The sequence below is a fragment of the Equus przewalskii genome, chromosome 9, assembly GCF_037783145.1.
Source record: "Equus przewalskii isolate Varuska chromosome 9, EquPr2, whole genome shotgun sequence".
Taxonomy (NCBI): domain Eukaryota; kingdom Metazoa; phylum Chordata; class Mammalia; order Perissodactyla; family Equidae; genus Equus; species Equus przewalskii.
Genome location: NC_091839.1, coordinates 57111083 through 57129606, shown reverse-complemented (window position 1 = coordinate 57129606; position 18524 = coordinate 57111083). Strand labels below are relative to the sequence as shown.

At 40.3% G+C, this 18524-nt stretch overlaps 1 protein-coding gene across 5 annotated transcripts in view; it reads right to left on the bottom strand.

Annotated features, from left to right (window-relative positions):
• The window catches only part of SOBP (sine oculis binding protein homolog), a 155592-nt gene that overhangs the window by 112821 nt on the left and 24247 nt on the right, over positions 1-18524 (bottom strand). For all 5 annotated transcript variants that reach the window (XR_011522580.1, XR_011522581.1, XM_070559181.1 and 2 more), the window contains exon 4: positions 4342-4493. Coding sequence is in view for 3 of the 5 variants with exons in the window: in XM_070559181.1 (XP_070415282.1) it covers positions 4342-4493 (152 nt within the window). In the remaining 2 variants the exon portion in view is untranslated. The remainder of the gene's footprint in view (positions 1-4341; positions 4494-18524) is intronic.

Genomic DNA, 18524 nt, shown 5'->3' with positions numbered 1-18524 from the left:
GACTCTTTCCCAGGATATATGCAAGCTTAACATAAAGACCAATAGTCTAAATACAATGTAGCTCCAAATAATATAATATACATGCTAATTAGCAAAGGATTCTTCCAAAAGAGATCTCTTCCAAGCTCTCTTCTATATCCCTCTATATCCAGGGATATAGTTTGAAAGTAAAAGAAATTCTTATTTTACAATATTTCCCTAGTTGAATATCTGTTATTATTATATAATTGTTAGGAGATCTTAATGACATCATCTGCAAATGTTGTTTATATCTATATACCCTTTTTATATTTCATTCATCCTTATCCTTATCTCTTATCCACACAGTTTCTTCCCACTGTGGTTTTTTGGGGAACAGTAGCATTATGATATTACAGAAGTATTTCTATCTATTCTTGTCTCAAATTATGGAAAAACTAGAACAAGGAATCAAAACTTTGGTGCTCTCGGGAATTTGTGTCTATTACCAAAATATCAATGCCACTAATCCACAAAGAACATCATAAATTTGAGATCTGAACAAAGAAAGAACACAATCATCCTTTACATTGCCTGCGTTGGCCATTTGCCTTGAGTTTTGATTTCCTGCTTGATGTGTGGACATTAGTTTAGACAACAGGATACTTCCTATGAAGAAGGAAAAAGATCAAATACAGGATATTTGAAAATGACTACTATTTGTGGTCTTGTTTGTTATACTCGTTTTTAAAGGGCTAATGGTTACAAGGCATTATTCCCTTAGGAAAGAATATTTTTAAGTGTCTCTTATTGTGCAAAGCAAAACTGGGATTTGTTGGACTAAATGCTTCAGTATTTCTTGCAAAACCAATGAGGAGTCTCTGCAACTTTCTGAGTCCTAGGAGAATCGCTCAGCTAGAAACATCCTCAAGTCCTTCTCTGCTTGTGGCCTCAAAGAGGGGCGAGGAAAAGAATGAGCTATCAGTTCTCTGAAAAGTCCTTAGTGCATGAAGCAACGAGACTGACATCCCACTGTTTGGCCAATGCCTATAGACTACAAAAGTATTTTTCTTATCCACTGTTTCAAAAGGTTTTGAGCCAGCAATTGAGCCTGTGGGGGATAAGGATTCTACAAAATATAATTATGAATTAACACTATCTAATTCTTAGAGCCAACATCCTGAAATGCGTAAGCTAGTAGTTAGGTTCCTTAAACGAATACAGCTGTGATTCACAGGCCTCTCCTAGCAGAAGCGTTTTGAAGAAAGCCTACACACTTGCAGCAATCCAAACAACTCTTCAAATAAAATTTTAAATTCAGTTTAAAAATATAACCTACATGCCATAAAGGAGTAACTTGGCTTCAATCCATCCCGACTTCATAGTGCCAGGGTTTCTGAGAGATGTAGGTGACATTCTTAATCTAATCCATCAAACAGACACAGAGACCCAAAGAGAACGGAACGTTCGAGAAGCAAATGAAATTTAAAGAGCCAATTTTCAGTGGGCCTTCATTTTCAGAGTTGGGCTATTTTTGTCCTTGTTTTTAGCAGAAAATCAGTTCCTGCTGCTATACCCAAGCATTTGTGAAGAGGAGAGCAGAGCAACCGCAGGCACAGCTGTCCAATTTACATTCACAAATGCAGGTGTTGCTCAGACACAAAACAGAGGTCAGCTGAACGCTCTCCTAATTAGCTACCTTTTTTGCTAGGATTTTTCTTTGTAAAGTTATGCTCGCAATTTGGGTTCAACTTACAGACCATTTTTAGATCCCGGCATGCTATCCACCAAGAAGCAGGCTGTCATTATAAAGCATAATTTACAGCATAATCAATTTTCCATGTTTTTTAAAATCCACATTATACCTAAGGCAAAATTCTGCTCCACACACACATTATTCACCCTATTTTCCATCTACTTCTCAATATTTAAAAGTGTAGAATTTAGCCTAAAAATCTTTTATGTGGGAAAGGGAAGAATTTTCTCCTTTTGCTTAGATTAAGAAACTCTACAATTTTAATAATGAGGACTAAAGACTTTGTGAAATGATATGAGAAGTAGCTATTTGCTATTGTCTTCGGGGGGAACACCCTGGGGCTTATTACAGCAGTTCTTAGACGTGGCAGGATGGAGACTGGTATCAAATACAATCCATTAGGAAACCCAAGCCCGAAATGAAATGACCACAAAATCCTATCAGGTCACAGAAATGCAGCAGCTGTACATGTTTATTGTAATACAATAGGATATTGTTGCAGAGATAACACTCTTAAAATTAAAAAAAAAAGAAAAAAGAATCCAGCAAGCCACGTGACCAGTTTATTTCTCTGTTTGAAAAGCGAGACCATATAGTGTGGCAGAGCTTTGAATACATAAATAAGAGTGAAGATGGCAGAGAAGACAGGTATTGTATGTACACTAATGGGCTGCTGGGATTAGCCGTCAAAGTTACTGGCTAAACTTCAAGCCCCTGCGACTCCCAGGTTTTGCAGGATGTTCAAAGATCTACCCAAATAACTCCTTGCAGGCCGTGAAAGTTAATGGCTCTCCTGCCCCTGCTGATTTTCCCTACTGTAAGTATTCCAAATGCTAATTCTTCTCTTGGCCCCTGGTTATCCATTTTTTAACACTATATGCTATCGAAGTTTAAATTAAGTCTGATCTTAAACTTTATTATGATGTAATATTATATGTATATTATTTATATTACATTCTCTATTTTATAAAGTATTCTGGGCTGCTGTTCCACATAGAATCAGGTGCCTTTCTTCAAAGGCTTACTAAAGTAAGATGGCTTTGCAAAGTGTAACGTACCACCAGGATTGTGACATATTCATCTTGCTTGATTTTATTCACTACAGGAAGTCCATCAAGATTCAGACCCATAACCCTTCCGAATCATAGAAAGACAAAAATCCCTGTTCTATAGCCATCTTCTGGGATGGAATGCAAAGTATTTTGTTGTGGTAAGTAGGGATTTGAAGACAAAAGCACTGGGTCCACTCCTGTGATTGTCACCCCAGTGTTCAGCATTCAAAACGGGAGCCCCAGGGTCTCAGAGATCATTTTAATCCTCCTATATTAAAACAAAACGTGTCTCCCATGTGTTGCTCCAACCACTCTCCTCTGAAGCCTCACTGGCCTCTCCCAAGGGAAAGTGAACTCAACTTGTGACTGTCCCAAAAGAATTCCAAACAATTTCCTTACTTGCCTCTCTGTTCCAGTGAAGATTATGAGCCTAATTCTTAGAGACTGCTACTAAAATTCCACCCCACTGAATCCTGCAGCCTAATTCTTTCGGCATTATGCTTTTTGGCAGAATGATGTGACCCAAATTTGCAGGAGGTAATTTGCTGCAACAGTGCTTCTTGCAATGCAGTGAGCCCAAGAGTAGCATTTCAGGATTGCAAATATCACACTTAAAAAAAATACTAATTGTTTGCTTCAAGAAAGGACAGATTTTGATTTTGTATTATGGAAATGGAAATGGTTAGCAAAATGTGGACGATTCTATGAACTGAGGAAGCTTTACAGATCAATGGAAAATAATCAAGAACTAGCAATCCACTTCAGCAACTGGTGGCAAAATGTTGTAGCGGTCCTTTAAAGATTAAGAAATTAGCTGTGTGTGTATGTGTGCGTGTGAGGGTAAAAACATCACGCATGCCATTTCCCATCAGTGGTGACTAATACTATTCCAAAAGAACATTTTCAGATCTAAGATGTCTTAAAACAAAAAAAACAAACCAAAAAAAAAAAAAAAAAAACTATAACTATGGCTGTTCCTGTGTTTACCCACCAAGCTTCTCACAAACGCTTGTCTGCGTGAGCAATGTCAGTTCATGTATTCATTATTTCACCTTTTCTCAATATCAATCAACTTTAATATAAAGTGTCAAGAGAGACTTGACGTTTTTCTTGATTAGAATTTGTGGATCGGATTTTGGAAAGAGCCAGAGCAATATTCCCATTGGGAACAGATATTAAACTGAGTGGACTAACGCTTTCTGGCCATGCTTCTGTGGCTAGTTTCTCAGCCTTTGTAAGAAATCCCTACCACTTATCTTTCACGGACTCTAGTCTATGGACTCTACTGCTGGAGAGAGAGTCTCGTAGGATACCAGCTGCGATCACCATGTCCTCATCAGATTCATTCACCCTCTCAGAATTCAAACACCGTGACAAGAGAAACTGAAGAACAGGTTGCACATTAGAAGGGGACTCCTTATTCCAAAAGGTTAAGTATGACAGAGAAAGAGAAGAGACAAATCAGAAAGAATCAAAGTCAAAGGTGCGCAGTGTTTTCAGCAAGAAGCTAAGAGGCACACATGCGCACGTGGTCTTTGAGGCCTGCGAGGGCCCCCTCTCTCTACGGGCTCTTACCTTATTCCTCTTGAAGTAGGCTCGTCGGCAGGCCGCAAAGCACTTCTCGCTGCAGAAGCTTTTCACCTCACTTCCCATACTCAGGGAATAGCGCTTGATTCCCACTTTCTGGCACCAGGCACACATTATTTGTACATTTGACACATCATCTTCTATAATAAAAGTATAAGAAAAATGTTCATATCAGAAGCAAACATCCCTTCAAACTTAGACACACCCTGAACCTCACAGAGCTACTGGAGGTCTGATTCACATTTCGGTACTTCACCACTTTCAGACCCCGTAAGACAGCCAGCCCTTGGTGAGAAGGCTCAGTGCTCTTTTTCTTCTATTTTCTTTCCTTTTTTTTTTTTTTTTTGGTTGGCTTCTAAGTTTCTGAAAGACATCATTTACTTAAAAACCAGAGCATAACTGCAGAGCCATGAGGGTGCCCAGGGCTTCTTAGCTTGGTAAAAATGCTTATTCTGCCTGGTTAAACCAGGTTCAGTACTAATGAAGCTTGTAAAATGACCCACGTCTTCAAAGGTACGGCTGTAAGCCTGCAAGATCTGCCATGGGTGGGACATCCAGTGCTAACCTACAAATGTGATGCCCTAATGTGAACTTGACTGTCAGGAGCCAGGCTCAACCTTGGCATCTTCCCTATTACTGTTACATGATAAGGGGTGTTGTCTACTCTTGCAATATAATGCTTCCCAAGTCATATGGTTAGTCAAAAGAGGAAAGATGGGCGTGGCCAGATTCTGAGGATGGAAAGGCACTAGCCTCATGCACTCAGCAGTCTCCTACGATGCAGCCTTCCCACACGGGTGTCCTCAGGGAGGTGCAGGCCTGATTTAAATTCTCCTCTGGGGGATGTGGTTCATGGTCCCTGGATGGAGGGATGGTAATGGGGGTGTCAGCCATGAGACCTGAGATCACAAGGCTGCCCAGATCATTCTCAGCCAGACTGATGGTCCTCACAGCTCCTGTAGGACCTGTCACCTCTGTCATGGATATGCTTAAAATGATGTTAGGTGCTATGCAATATTTTCAATATTTAAAATGCTGTATTTCTTTTCTCTTGTAGGAGAAGAAAACTAATTTAACTAGCACAACAAGCCCATGATATCACAAATAAAATATTACTGCTTAAAACAAAGGCTTTTAAAGTGAGTCAGTTAATAAAATGTATTGAGTTAAATTACAGTGTAGGTGGTAAGAAGTTATGACAAAAATGTGACGGTGATATTCAAATGACTGAAGTCGGGGAAACATGGGCCTCTTTGTGGGGGAATAAAAGGAGACTTTAAGTAGAATTCTAAGAAATATTTCCTTGCAGCCTTCTAGGGGCTCTTAGGAGTTTTCTCGGTCCTCCCAATTGACAATGTGCGTGTGCATGATTGATGGCCACTATTAGTCACATCTCCTCTTCCTTCATGGATTTTTTTTTTTGTACTAACCCAGACTCATGCTCCAGACATGAATGGTAATCACAAAATCCCCAACAAGCTCTGGTATAGTGTTGTCTGATTTCTGAGTAAAATCCCTGAAAGACTAATTGCTAAGCAAGCCTGGTCCATGAGTTGTTGACATATTCATGGTTCATAGAGTCTGTCATGCAATCATTCCATTTCCAGGGAAAAGATTTGGTTTGAGGCAGTGGGGTCATCAGCCTGCAAAATTAGAAGCAAACTAATTTGTAGTCCAGTGACACGGCTTTTTTTCCCCCGAGTGTCATCACTCAGAACTATGTGCAGCATTTTATTTACCTTAATGGAATAAATATTGTCATTTTAATGACCATTTTTATTTCACAAATTACATATTGTGATTTATTGTTAATTATCAAATGAGATGGTGTAAAAATGACCTTTGATGTTAATCAAACATTTTTAATAACATAACTTTCTTTAAATGGAGTTACAACATGAATTCAAGTGTCATACAATTACTGCATTTAATAATTTGTTCTATTCAAAGAAAGCTTTACTTATATTTTATATGATTTCTAACATAGCATCTGTCTATATATAGACATTTTACATGATAGGAAAAATCAACAAAACCGATAATTTACCTTACAGTATAAAGGAGTTTTTTAAATTAGATTAGAAATAGTATATTTTAAAAATAATCATTACTAAACTAACTAGCTCTAATAGTTTCTATTTTTCCCAATCGATTAGCTGCTTTAAAATCTTAAATTCCTGAAAAAGAAGTTGATATAGCAGAGTTCTCACAAATCATCCACTGGCAATAAGCTTGATTCTGGTGAAATCTGTAAGGAAAAAAATTTTATGGGGGAAGTTATTTGGCCTCACAGTTCAAAGAGGAGAGCCCACTTCCCAAGGAGCTATTTTAAAACATGCATTAGATTCCCCTCATTGTTTCTTCCTTTAAATAGTCTAGTTTGGAAAACAAAACAGAAGATTTTTAAGTCCTAGATCTTTAACTATAATGGACTAAAACTGATATGACAAAGGGCAGAGAAAAGCTATGACAAGGCCGGGCACTTAGCCTGCACTCTGGCCTGGCCGCGAGGAAGGATGCCTGGGGCAAAAGGGCAGCTGGCAGGTCTTCTCCTGGTTCACTCCATCATCACCAGACAGACCCATTTGTCATTTTTTTAAGGGAAGGCAAGGATATTTGCTTACAATAGACCTAACAAATAAACAAAAAGTAGAATTTTAAAGCAGATTATTTTTATAAATCATTCATACTACAAAGTAACGATATGAGAAGATGAGACAAAAGAAATTGTGCCCTTTCGTTTTGGATCTGGCTGTTGAAAAACTCGTAGAATGGTGGTTAGCATCTGTCTTGTTAAATAATTCAGTATTCCAATCCGTTTTTCATAGAATTCCATTTCATAAAGGCAAACACTTTGGAAAACTTCCATCAGATTTCTCCTTTTCTGTCATCAAACTGTTTTCAATGGCTAATGATCCAAAGAAGAGTCTGATTAAGTGGATTATTCCAAAAATTCAAGAAAACATTTTCCAATTTCCCAGGTATTCTCATCTTAATAAGGTCACATATTAATATTATATTTAAGAAACTCAGAAAGAACTATAATTAGCTAAATTAACTTTGTCAACTAAAACATAACTCAAAATTCTGTCACCAGACATGAGACGGTGCCCCATGTTAAGCAGTATGACTATACCCATAGAAAAGTGAACTTTTCCTAAGTGCTTAAAGCCAGAAGGACTGGTTCATTTCAACAACCACATCTTTTTTTTTACCTGAAACCCAGAAATAACATGTATGCTTGACATTGGCAAAATAGAAGGCCCCAGCACTTCAGTTCTAATTTGATCTGCTTGAAATTTTTTTATTTAAAAAAAATTTCTTCAACCTATGAAAATCTAATTTCCTCTCTTATATTCATGCTAAAGTTCTATGTGATTAGAGACTTGAGACTACCTCAACAGAGATTCACATAACAGATTTTTCCCTACAGCTATTAGCCTGCGTATTTTTCATAATGAACAATGCAACAAGAAATGCAAAATATTTACAGCATTAAATCACATTCCCAAAGCGAATAGTTTGTATAACACGATAAAATTTTCATATGATAATACCATATAAATATGCAGCAGTAAAAATATGCATGTGTCAATTAATCATGAAAAGTTTGTACTACCTCTTTAGGATTTAATTAAGCAAAATGTTTAGGGCATTTTCTTTCCAATCAAATGTTCAAAGAGCTATAGAATATTATTCTACTTTACATCCCAGAAGGAGAAATTCAGATTAATTACTCTGAGATGAAATCAAAATTGTATTTATTTATCACAGTGCAGAGAAGTATGAGATCAAGCATTTCTGGAATGCCTTGCTGAAGCTGTTTGAGAAATTGCCTTATCTGGTGACTTTCAAAAATAAGGATGGCCATTGGTCAGTGATCTTCTAGGGACATTTGAATTGGCTATGAACACGCATACCAGCTTATCTGACCAGAGCCCAAAGAAAATCAGGAGGGTCTTAATGGACCCCAAGCTATCAAACTGTATATTTACCGTCCCTCTGTAACTTTCATTGGGACTCCAAGACTGAGGATAAAATCTGAAAGTATTTGCTGGTGGTGTTTCTCTCCTCCAATCGTTCCTAAAATGCACGCATCCAGATAATCATTTTGAGACAAGTTGCAAGGCAGTCTGAACTGCCTCCTCTGTATTGCCCACACCATGAAACAAAAGTATGGCACAGGCAGCACTCCATCAATCTACATTTGTTGGAGCAGCTATATTTAAGGACAGAATAAAGATGTGGCCTGAAAGCCAGGCAAGAAACTAGGGTTAAAGTTTACTTTCTTTGCAGCACTTCTTGGAATGCTTCAATCCTAAAAACTTTAAAGGAGTCCAATTTAAAAATCTCTACAGAGTCCTATAGAAGCTTCTGTGTAAGTCCCTGTGTTCTAGAAGTGAATGTACAAGGAGACACACGGAAAACTTGGACCACTGAGCCAAAAGGAAAATAATCATAGCTAGCCATTCATTCAATGCTTACTAGGTTCCAGGCACAGTGCCAAGTTTTTCAAATCCATCATTTAATCTGAATGACAACCACCAGCCTCCAGGTAGAGACTAACATTATCCCCATTGTGCAGATGGGGAAAGTGAAGTTTCGAGGGTAGCTTGTTCCAAATCACACAGCCAGTATGTATCAAAGCCTGGATGAAGACCAGGCCGGCTGACTCCAGGGACCGAGCTCTGGCCCACTACACCTTAGAGACCACAGCCTTCCTAAGCATGTGCAACTACACACATCCACACAGACTTCCCTCTACAAAAAGGACTAAAAGCTGCCACAGATTCTGCTACTTACACAGCACGCTGCTCCATGACACACAAACAGACAAAGAAAATGGAATCAAAGAGGTCAAAATGTCTTTGAGGAGCCAGCTGACGCGTTATTCAATCAATATTTGTTGATTGATTTTTTCAAAAAACAAGTCAAAGGCCCACAGTGAAGGCCTTTATTTTTTATGACTATGAGACATGGATTTGCTGCAAACATTCTGTCTGAGCCGCACCAGCAAGTGCTACTTAAACATTCGATGATGAGACAGAACCCACAGTACTCGGATCTTAAGAAGCAGTCGTTCTACTCACAGGCGAGCAATAGTCTAGTCAGCTTTCTCTTTTGTAAGAGGGGGCATGACAGCAGGACATGGATAAGATTGACTTTCCATGTGGGTGAAATGGGGGGCCACTAAATCTGTAATTTCAAAGGTACCAATAAGATATCCCAGCTTCAAAAACTATCCCTCAACTGCTAAGATTAAATTCTACCAGTAAAGAGTCATTTCTTTGGCTAAATTTTCTTATATCCCATTAAAATACAAATTGCCTGAAGGCAAGAAGGCTTGATATTATTTGTCAATAATGATTTATGACTCAAAATGAGTGATTCTTTCTGAAGAACAAGTTTCACAGAGAGTGGGAAGAAGGGTTGAGGACAGGGTTCCAATGAGAAAGGTAGAGGGCAGAGACGGGAGAGGCTAGGGCACAAGAAGCCTCTAGTCACTCCTTTGCTAACATCTAGCCTTGGGCATACAGCTAGAGCAAGATGAGGGCAGACAAGCGAAGGCAGGGTGGACAGAAAAAAATGCTGTCTGATCGTCCTGTAGCACTGTGTCAAATATTTTCAGAGTGCCTATTAGATGTGAACACAAAGCACAGTAGAAGTTGAAGGAGGTGGGAGGAAGGACATATAGCTAGAGATCGCTAGAAAAGAAAAGCAACAGCCAGATCCACTTATTCCCATCTCAAGAGGGTCACTTTTTTTTAAGCAAATGAAGTTACAGATATGCGCTGCTTTGGAAACCTAAGTTGCTACTATCTGAAAGACAGTGTGATGGCATGCAGAGACATGGAGACAGAGGATGTTGGGGAAAATACTACTGCTTCCCCTTCTTGTTGTGTGACATGGGCAAGTCCCTCAAGGCACAGTAATGCCCACCCTAACTAAAGCCATGGTGAGGACCAAACGAGAGAAAGTAGGCGTATTCTACATGTAAATGAGCCTTCCTTAGGATTACTACTGGCAATCAAGAGCCATAAGAAAAGGAGAGTATCACCTGTATGCAATCTGGAGAGACTCGGATGACCGGGTACCAGTCTCCTCAATCACATCCCCTCTCATGGACGATATTTGTAGAACCACTATTTTTGAATACAGACAACAACCCAGTAACTGGTTAAATTTCACTAACTCAGACTATTTAAGAGTCCAGCCATTAGATTTAATAAAAGCTTCACTTACGGTATTCCTTCAAAAAAATTACTTAACTTGAATTAACAGTTGACAAACTATTGCCAAATATATCACTATACTGCCAGATATTCTGTAATTAACAACGGGAATTTTTTGTAATTACTACATCAACTATCCACACATGGGTGGATCTTTCTAAGTGCCTGAGAAGTTTGTTCTTTTAAAAAGTAAATATCTGCCACCTTGGTAACTGAACTATCAAAAATTGCCAAGTAATAGAGTCTGAATTAATAAAATTTTATTGCACTTATTTCTCATTAAAAGGATAGATGCAATTAAATAAGAGGTTCCATACAACTATGATTCTTTATAGTACCTAAAATTATTCCTATTCCTGTTTTGGAAATAGAATTATTTGAAGTAATTTCAAGAATTTAAATTGTTCACACCCCTCTAAATAGAGCAGTACTTAAGCCCAAAATAAAATCTAAACCTCTACACATAAACTAAAATGTGGTTCCAGTAAGTAAAAAGAGTGAGTGCATATTAACACAAAATGACAGAAAAATGATAGAATGTAAAATTAATTTTCAATTTTCTGATGGAACTTTTCTAGCCAATTCTTAATTATTTATACATGTATGTAATGTATATATAAATATATGTGGGTAAATACATATAAATATATTTATATATTATATATATATACATATATATAAAAGATGTGACTCCAGAATGAATTAAACATTTACATGTAGGTCCCTGCACCAGCTAACTGGTCAAGAATGCCGAGGTGAATAGGGCATGGTCCTGCTCCCAAGAGAACAGATAGAAATGTGTGTGACTCATTATATGACAGGCAGAATGTGGTAAGAGAGAGGTTCAGAGACCTGCTAGAGCCCAGAGAGCACAGCATTTGAGTTCGGTCTTGAAGGATTTGGAGGGGAAGAAAGTTCAAGAGAAGAGGAGAAAGGACAGAGGAACAGCAGTAGCCTGGAAGTGGCAGACAGGCCCACGGATGGGGAGGAGACTTGAAGTCAGCTGACCAAGGGTGAATGAGGAGAAAAGTAGGAGATTAGCCTGGAGCTGGTGGGGCCTGAACAAGTTGTCCCTTGAATGGCATTTTGCTGTGGGGCAGGAGGAGCTCATCTTGATTGCACAGATAAGAAGGAGTTCCTGAATGTCTCTCAGTAGGACGTGACAGGATCAGAGATGTGCTGAGAAACATTAGTCCAGCACAGCAGATCAGAATTCGGAAAGACTGGCATCTCATTCCACATCTAGAAGCCTCAGTAAGCAACATGGGAGCAGGTTCCATATCTCATCACCTTTGTGTGTTCAGTGCCTAGCACATAGCGGTGCTTAAACTGTGTTGAATGAATGAATAAATGGATGGATGGATGGATGGATGGATGGATGGATGCAGAGAAAAGGAGATGAGGTTTGGAACCTACAGAGTAACAGTGGAAATGAAAAGGAGAAGACAGATTTAAGAGTGAGACTAAAACAATTACCAACATGTAGGAATGCAAGTCACCCAGAAATAATTCAGATTTCAGAGACTTCATCTCCCTGTGTGTCTATTCAAAGCAGACCAGGGAAAAGCCCAAAGAGTTCTCTGTGGAAACTGACTCTGTAGTCAAATTCAAACAAAGTGAATTTGCTTTACCTCCGGTGTCCCTTCCTCACGTATTTTCCCACATTCAAACAAAGAAGGAAAATAAAAGGAGAGATCTCATAAAGTCACAAAATAATAATTCTCTCTTGAATACTGTACTGAACCTGGATTCTTTAACAAGACACTACTAAGCACATGTGCCTTCGGCTCCTCGCCATTAACTTGAATATCTCCCCAGAATTTCAGTGACTTGCCAGTGAAGGGGCTTCTTCTTATAAGTCTCCTCAACAGCCTCACCTCCACTTCCTCAGTACTCACTGTAGAGAATCTATATTTCCTATATACTAACTCTAAGAAACTGGAATAAGAAGGGAGAGGGCAGAGCTTAAGAGTAAGGAAAATCCAGAGTCCTCTATGCAACATTTCCCAAAGCACGTTCCACAGAACAGTAATTCTGTGGGATACTTAAATGGGTGCTATTTTTAAAAAGACTTCCATGGTCAATTATGTATGGAAAACACTGGGCTAAACTAAGTTAAGCTTTTCACTCTAAGTCTTTTTGGGTCCACCAATGTATATTTGGGAATCTTCAAGAGGGAGATAGAATGTGCTGTAGTTCACAAACTTGACCATGGACATATCTTTTCACAGAGAATCCACAAGACTGGACTTCTGAGGAAGTCTCCCTGGGATGTGCTGCTCCACTGCCCTACATTAGCACTGAAGCATGAGCACTTCCATGTGGGTCATTAATTCTCAGGAAGGTTTCTCTTCTTTTGCCCAGAATTGGATCCTCCATTGCCAGGAGCCTCCTTTGTCTGCACTGGGCAGAAAGACAAGGCCTGCAGCCATGTGGCCAGTGCTGGGCATGCTAACACCTACTAGTCCTCAATAAACAACACCTGACTGAACAAAGACACCCATGGTCCACAAAATCCTGTGGCGTTTGCTTCATGCGTCAAATATAGAGAAGGCGAGACTTTTCCAGTAAAGTCCTATGGAGAAAATGGCAGAAATCAACAATAAAGCAACAGGAGAGTAATAACACTGCTCTTAACAGTCTGAATAATTCATGTTCATTGGGTAGTTGCCATAGACAAGGAGCTCAAGTAAAATCTTGTCCCCCATCCCAGAGCCCTGGATCTGACTCTCTGACCAATCTAAGATGCCCTGAGATAGTGATGCTGCAGTCATGGGGTTGCCTCCACTGGACCTTTCTCTCCCACAAGGCTGAAGTCCCCTCACCAAACCCCAAGCCCCAGCATCTAGCCAACAAATACATGTGATTAGGGACAAGGGAGCAAGGTCAAAAAGTATGCACCAGCAAATCCATCAGCGCTGGAAAAGCAATTCCAAGCCCCTGTCCTGTGTAGAGTGGCATCACCTCTAAGGAAATACAAATGGCAGCATATTAGGACTAAAGGGTCAAGCTGCTTTTTATAGGACCTCAGAGCAAGAAAAGTATTTCCATCACCTACTATTTATCTGAAGGGCTCATTTCCCCTTCTGAAATCTGGCTATCCCATTAATTACACTTAATGGGCCCCACAGTGGTTGACAAATGTCCCCAGAGGGGAAACCTTGATTGTAGACAAAGGATTCATTTATTTACTCAACTTGGTGCCATACACTATACTAGGAGCTGGAAATACACTGGCAAACCAGACAGACATGATTCCAGTCCTCAAGGAGCTTTCCACGGCTGCCGTCAGTGTAAAACGCCAACATTCAGTAGAAAAGGATCATGGAAAAGCCAGGCCTGCTCCCAGGGCTCTGTCACCACCAGCAGGTCATAGCAGCCAGGTATTCTTGGCGACCACCAGGGTGGGGCGGGGGGGGCGGGCAGCTATAAGCAGTCCTGCTGCAGGGAGCATAAGCAGCTCCATCATGACTGACCAGCAGGCCAAGTCGCACCTCTCAGCATTCCAGGCAGTCCTGCCAAGCAGCGTACCATGCTGGGGCTACCATCCTAGGGGAGGTGCACTGACAGAGAGAGACTCAGGTGAAAGGGACACCTGGGAGGGGTTGTGCATTCACGTGAAGCACTGTTTTCCTTCTCCTCGGCACCTCTTCTTCTCTCCATGTCCTGAACTGCAAGTTCAGTAGACTGAAGAGTAGGAAGAACCTCACTCAACTAAATTTGTTGAAAGAACCAAGGTGAAGCTGTGGATCATTGTCAACAAGATAACTTACTTCCCTCTTTATCCTTCCCATCTTGAAATATTTATTTAGATTTTTTGAATGAGAGTAATTAACGGTTGAGGGACTCTGAAGGGGCCCCATGCCAATCCCCACTCAGGAACGTGATCAGACATAACATGCCAGAACAGCCCAGCTATGGGAAAGGTGGAGGGCACAGCAACTGGAAATCTTTCAGAGTCCTCTCTTCTCTCCACGTATTCCCCCTGGGTCATATCATCCATGGACTCCTGTGACTCCAGTTACCATCCATAAGATGAAGATTTACAAATCAACACAGTTATCTCTCATGAGATATTATTCCCAGCCGCCTCCCAGACATCTTAACTTGTCATGTTCAAAGCTACACACACCCCTCCCCATAACCTGCTCCTTCACTGTGTTTCCCACCTCAGTTCCTGGCCCTACCAGCCATGCAATTACCTGCTAGCAAAAATCTGGCATCTTTCCTGCCTCTTCTCTCCATTTCCCTCCCACATTCTGGTGAATCATCAGGTCTTCCTAAATATTTTCATAATATACCCACTCATTCATTCATTCATTCATTCAATAAATATTTATCAAGTCTACTTATGCCCAGACACTATTCTAGGTGCCCTGTCCTCATGGAGCTTCCTGCAGTCCATTCTGGTGAAGGCACTAACACCTCTTGCCCACACTACACGTGGCTTCCTATCTCACTCCCATCCAGTTCATTCCCTCCACTCTGGATGTGAGGAATTCTTCTGAAACACAAATCTCATCACTGCTCTCACATGCTCAAAACCCTTCAGTGGCATCCACTGCCCTCAGAAAGAAGCTGGAACTCCTCAGCATGACCTCCACAGCTCCCATGACCAGGCTAGCCTCATGACCAGGCTAGCCTCTCAGCTTGTCTACTCTCTGGCCTCTGGCTTCTTTTCCTTTCCTTGAGGCTCCCTCTCCACTCTGAGCCTTTCCAAGTGTTGCTTCCTCACCCACAGCCTCAAAATCCTTGACTGGTTCAGTCCTACCGCTCCTTCATAGCTTATCTTAAACTTCATCCTAGAGAGGCCTTTCCTGACCCCAAACCTGGTCAGATCCCACAGCACTCTGGACTTGATCATCATCAGACTTGATTGAGATTTATTTTTAATGTCTGTCTCCTCCAACAGCCAGTGGGCCAATTAAGACAGGGACCAAGCCTGTCTTTTTCCCTAGAATGAAATGTCTGACTTTGGGCCTTAGCATAAGGAGGAGAAAAACTAGGTGCACCTTGGGTGGTTGGATTCCTTGCAGGGCAGGAAAGCAGGGGAAGCCAAGGGCACCATCTTTGGTAATCACTCAGAACAAAGTTGCCTTAGAGGGAAACACCAGTGAAAAGCCCCAGCACAGAATGCAATCATTATTTCCACTATCCTTGGCCAAGTTCACGAACTAATTCTTCTCAATTTAACAGAAACTTTGAGAAGTCAGCACTGGGAATGTCCCTAGAATAACAAGAATTACCAACTTCACCATCACTTCTCTCTCTTAACCAAACTTTATTTATACCTTCAAATAATTAACAGCAAAACAGTTCAGTCAAGTCTAGGTTAATTCCAGAAACACAGCCACCCTCTACAAGAAAGGGAAAGCACAGCTGACATCTCCTCAGATTTCCTGTTAGCATCTTAGCTCCTTGATGACCTAGGGCTGGGTGTTCTGAAAGTACTCTCCCAGCTAGGTTATACCCTCAAGAAGAGTTTAGATGATGCCAAGAGAAGTTCCAGGCTGCCTCAGGAATCACAGGGGTGTGTGATTTAGAATCCATGTTTAAATGGTGTCCTCACTTCAGAAGTGAGTTTTGGCCCTGATTCTGCCATTAATACAACTGAGTGACCTTGAAAAGGTCACTTAGCCTCTCCAGGCCTTATTTTCCTCATCTGTAAAAGAGGACATTTAGCAAGATGATCTCCTAGGTCCCTTCTAACTAGAATTTCAGGATTCTAAATCTCTCAAAATAACAAGATCCATTTAAAGGAGTGCTGGCAGAAGTTATTCTTTCTCCTTTCCTCTTTTTCTTGAACTCCTGACTTAATTTTTCCCCTTGTTCTCCTGTGTGGCCACCACTGGTGTCCCTCAACCTTACCACAAGAAGCTTAGAAAATTCTTTGGCTGCTGGGACAATTTTATAAGTGGCCCTTTCTGAGCTCTCCAATATTTGTACCACCAAGAATCTGGTACTCTCTTTTACTCCTTTGTTATATATTTATGCTGGACTTTAACAGGAAAAACATTAATGTTCATAAAATTCTAACTTTCCATATTCTTTTCCATTAATTTCTGATCTTTCGCTGCAGACTTCCACACATGGTATTTTATCCTGAGTTTCCCAGAAAACAGAATCTGAGACAAAGACTTGCATGCAGCTGGATTATTGGGCATGTGATTCCAGGAAGTAGGAGGGACAGACAAGGGGATGAACTTGAGGAGGAAGAGCCAACACAACGATGTGTTATTGAGTTGGCCACCACGAAGGGAGACTGGTGTTCAATCATAAAGAACATTTTTTGGAGTTTATGAAATACATTTTGTAACTACTCACCCAGGGGACAAAAGGAGGAAGAATTTGTTTGTCATCTCTCACGCCCCATCGAGCTAGTGTGTTAATTTTCCCACACATCTGGTTTGTGCGTGTGTGAGTGAGTGCTGAAAGGATTTACATGATGCTCAAAAGCTGCCATATCACAGAAGCCCCAGAGCGAGAAGCCAGAGACATATGCCACAGGCGTGAGGTAAGGCCCTTTAAGAACGCGAACGCATGTGCCTAGGCTGTCAAAGTACTAAAGCAATCAGTGGAGTAAGAGCTGGGGCCAAGAGGATCTGGAGTGGTGCACAAGAGGTGTCCCATACACAGAGCTGTCATCACTGTAGAGCCTGGTTTGCCAAACATAGTACTATTGACATTCTTAGCCACATAATTCCTCGCTGTGGGGCTGTCCTGTGCACTGTAGGATGTTTAGTAGCATCCCTGGCCTCTACTCACTATATGCCAGTAGCAGGCCTTCTCCCAATTGTGACGACCAAAAATATCTCCAGATATTGCCAAATGTCCCCTGGAGGACAAGGTTACCCCCAATAAACAACCACTGGTGTACAGTATTGTGTATCTTACTTTTGTCACCCACCCAGTGCCCTTCATTTCTCTCTACTTCACACCACATCGAAAGCATCTCTCAAGTGGACCACTGTGAGGGATATTTATGCCTTATGCTTACTTATGCCTTTATAGGCTTCACCATGATATATTTCATTTAAATAGATGATAATTCCTTAAGAAGAAGGAATGATGACATTTTAAATACTTGATTTGAGAAAGCTGTGAACAGCCTAGATATAGAATTAAAATGTTAAAATTACATTCTAGGGCTTAGTGCTTAAATCAGGAGAAGAAGGAGTTAAAAAATTTTTTTTGAAATCTAGGTCTCTTAAGTCAAGGACTCGTATTTTTGAGACAAGGATCTTCATCCCTGAATTACGCATATAGGAGACACACACAATTTCACATCCAACTTCCAGGCCCACACTCACTTACTCACCTCAGCTCACCCAAGGTACCCCTGGGAGACCATGCTAACCACTGTTGATGAACATTTGGATTGTTTCCGGTTTTTAGCTCTTATGAATAAATGCTGCTATGAAGGTTCTTCTATATGTCTTTGGCTCACATATATACAAATTTATGTTAAGTACATATCTAGGATAGAATCATTGGATAATAGGATATGTGTATGTTCAGCATTAATAGATAATGGCAATTAGCTTTCAACAGCGGTTATGCTAATTACACTCTCACCAGCAATGTATGAGAGTTCTAGTTGCTCCATATCCTCCTTGACTGTTGGTATTATCAGTCTTTTTCATTTTAGCCATTCTAATGTTTGTGTATTGGTATCTCATTATTATTTTAAATTTTATTTCCCTAGTAACTAATGAGATTGAATAACTTTGAATATGTTTATGGGCCACCTGGATATTTTCTTTAATGAAGTGCCTATTTATGTTTTTTTCCCCATTTTTCTATTGGGCTCTTTTTTATTTATAGGAACTCTTTATATATTATGAATATGAGTCTTTTGTGGGCCATGCATTACAAACATCATCTCTCATGCAGTGATTTGCCTTTTCTTTCTTTTCAAGGATATCTTTTAATCAACAG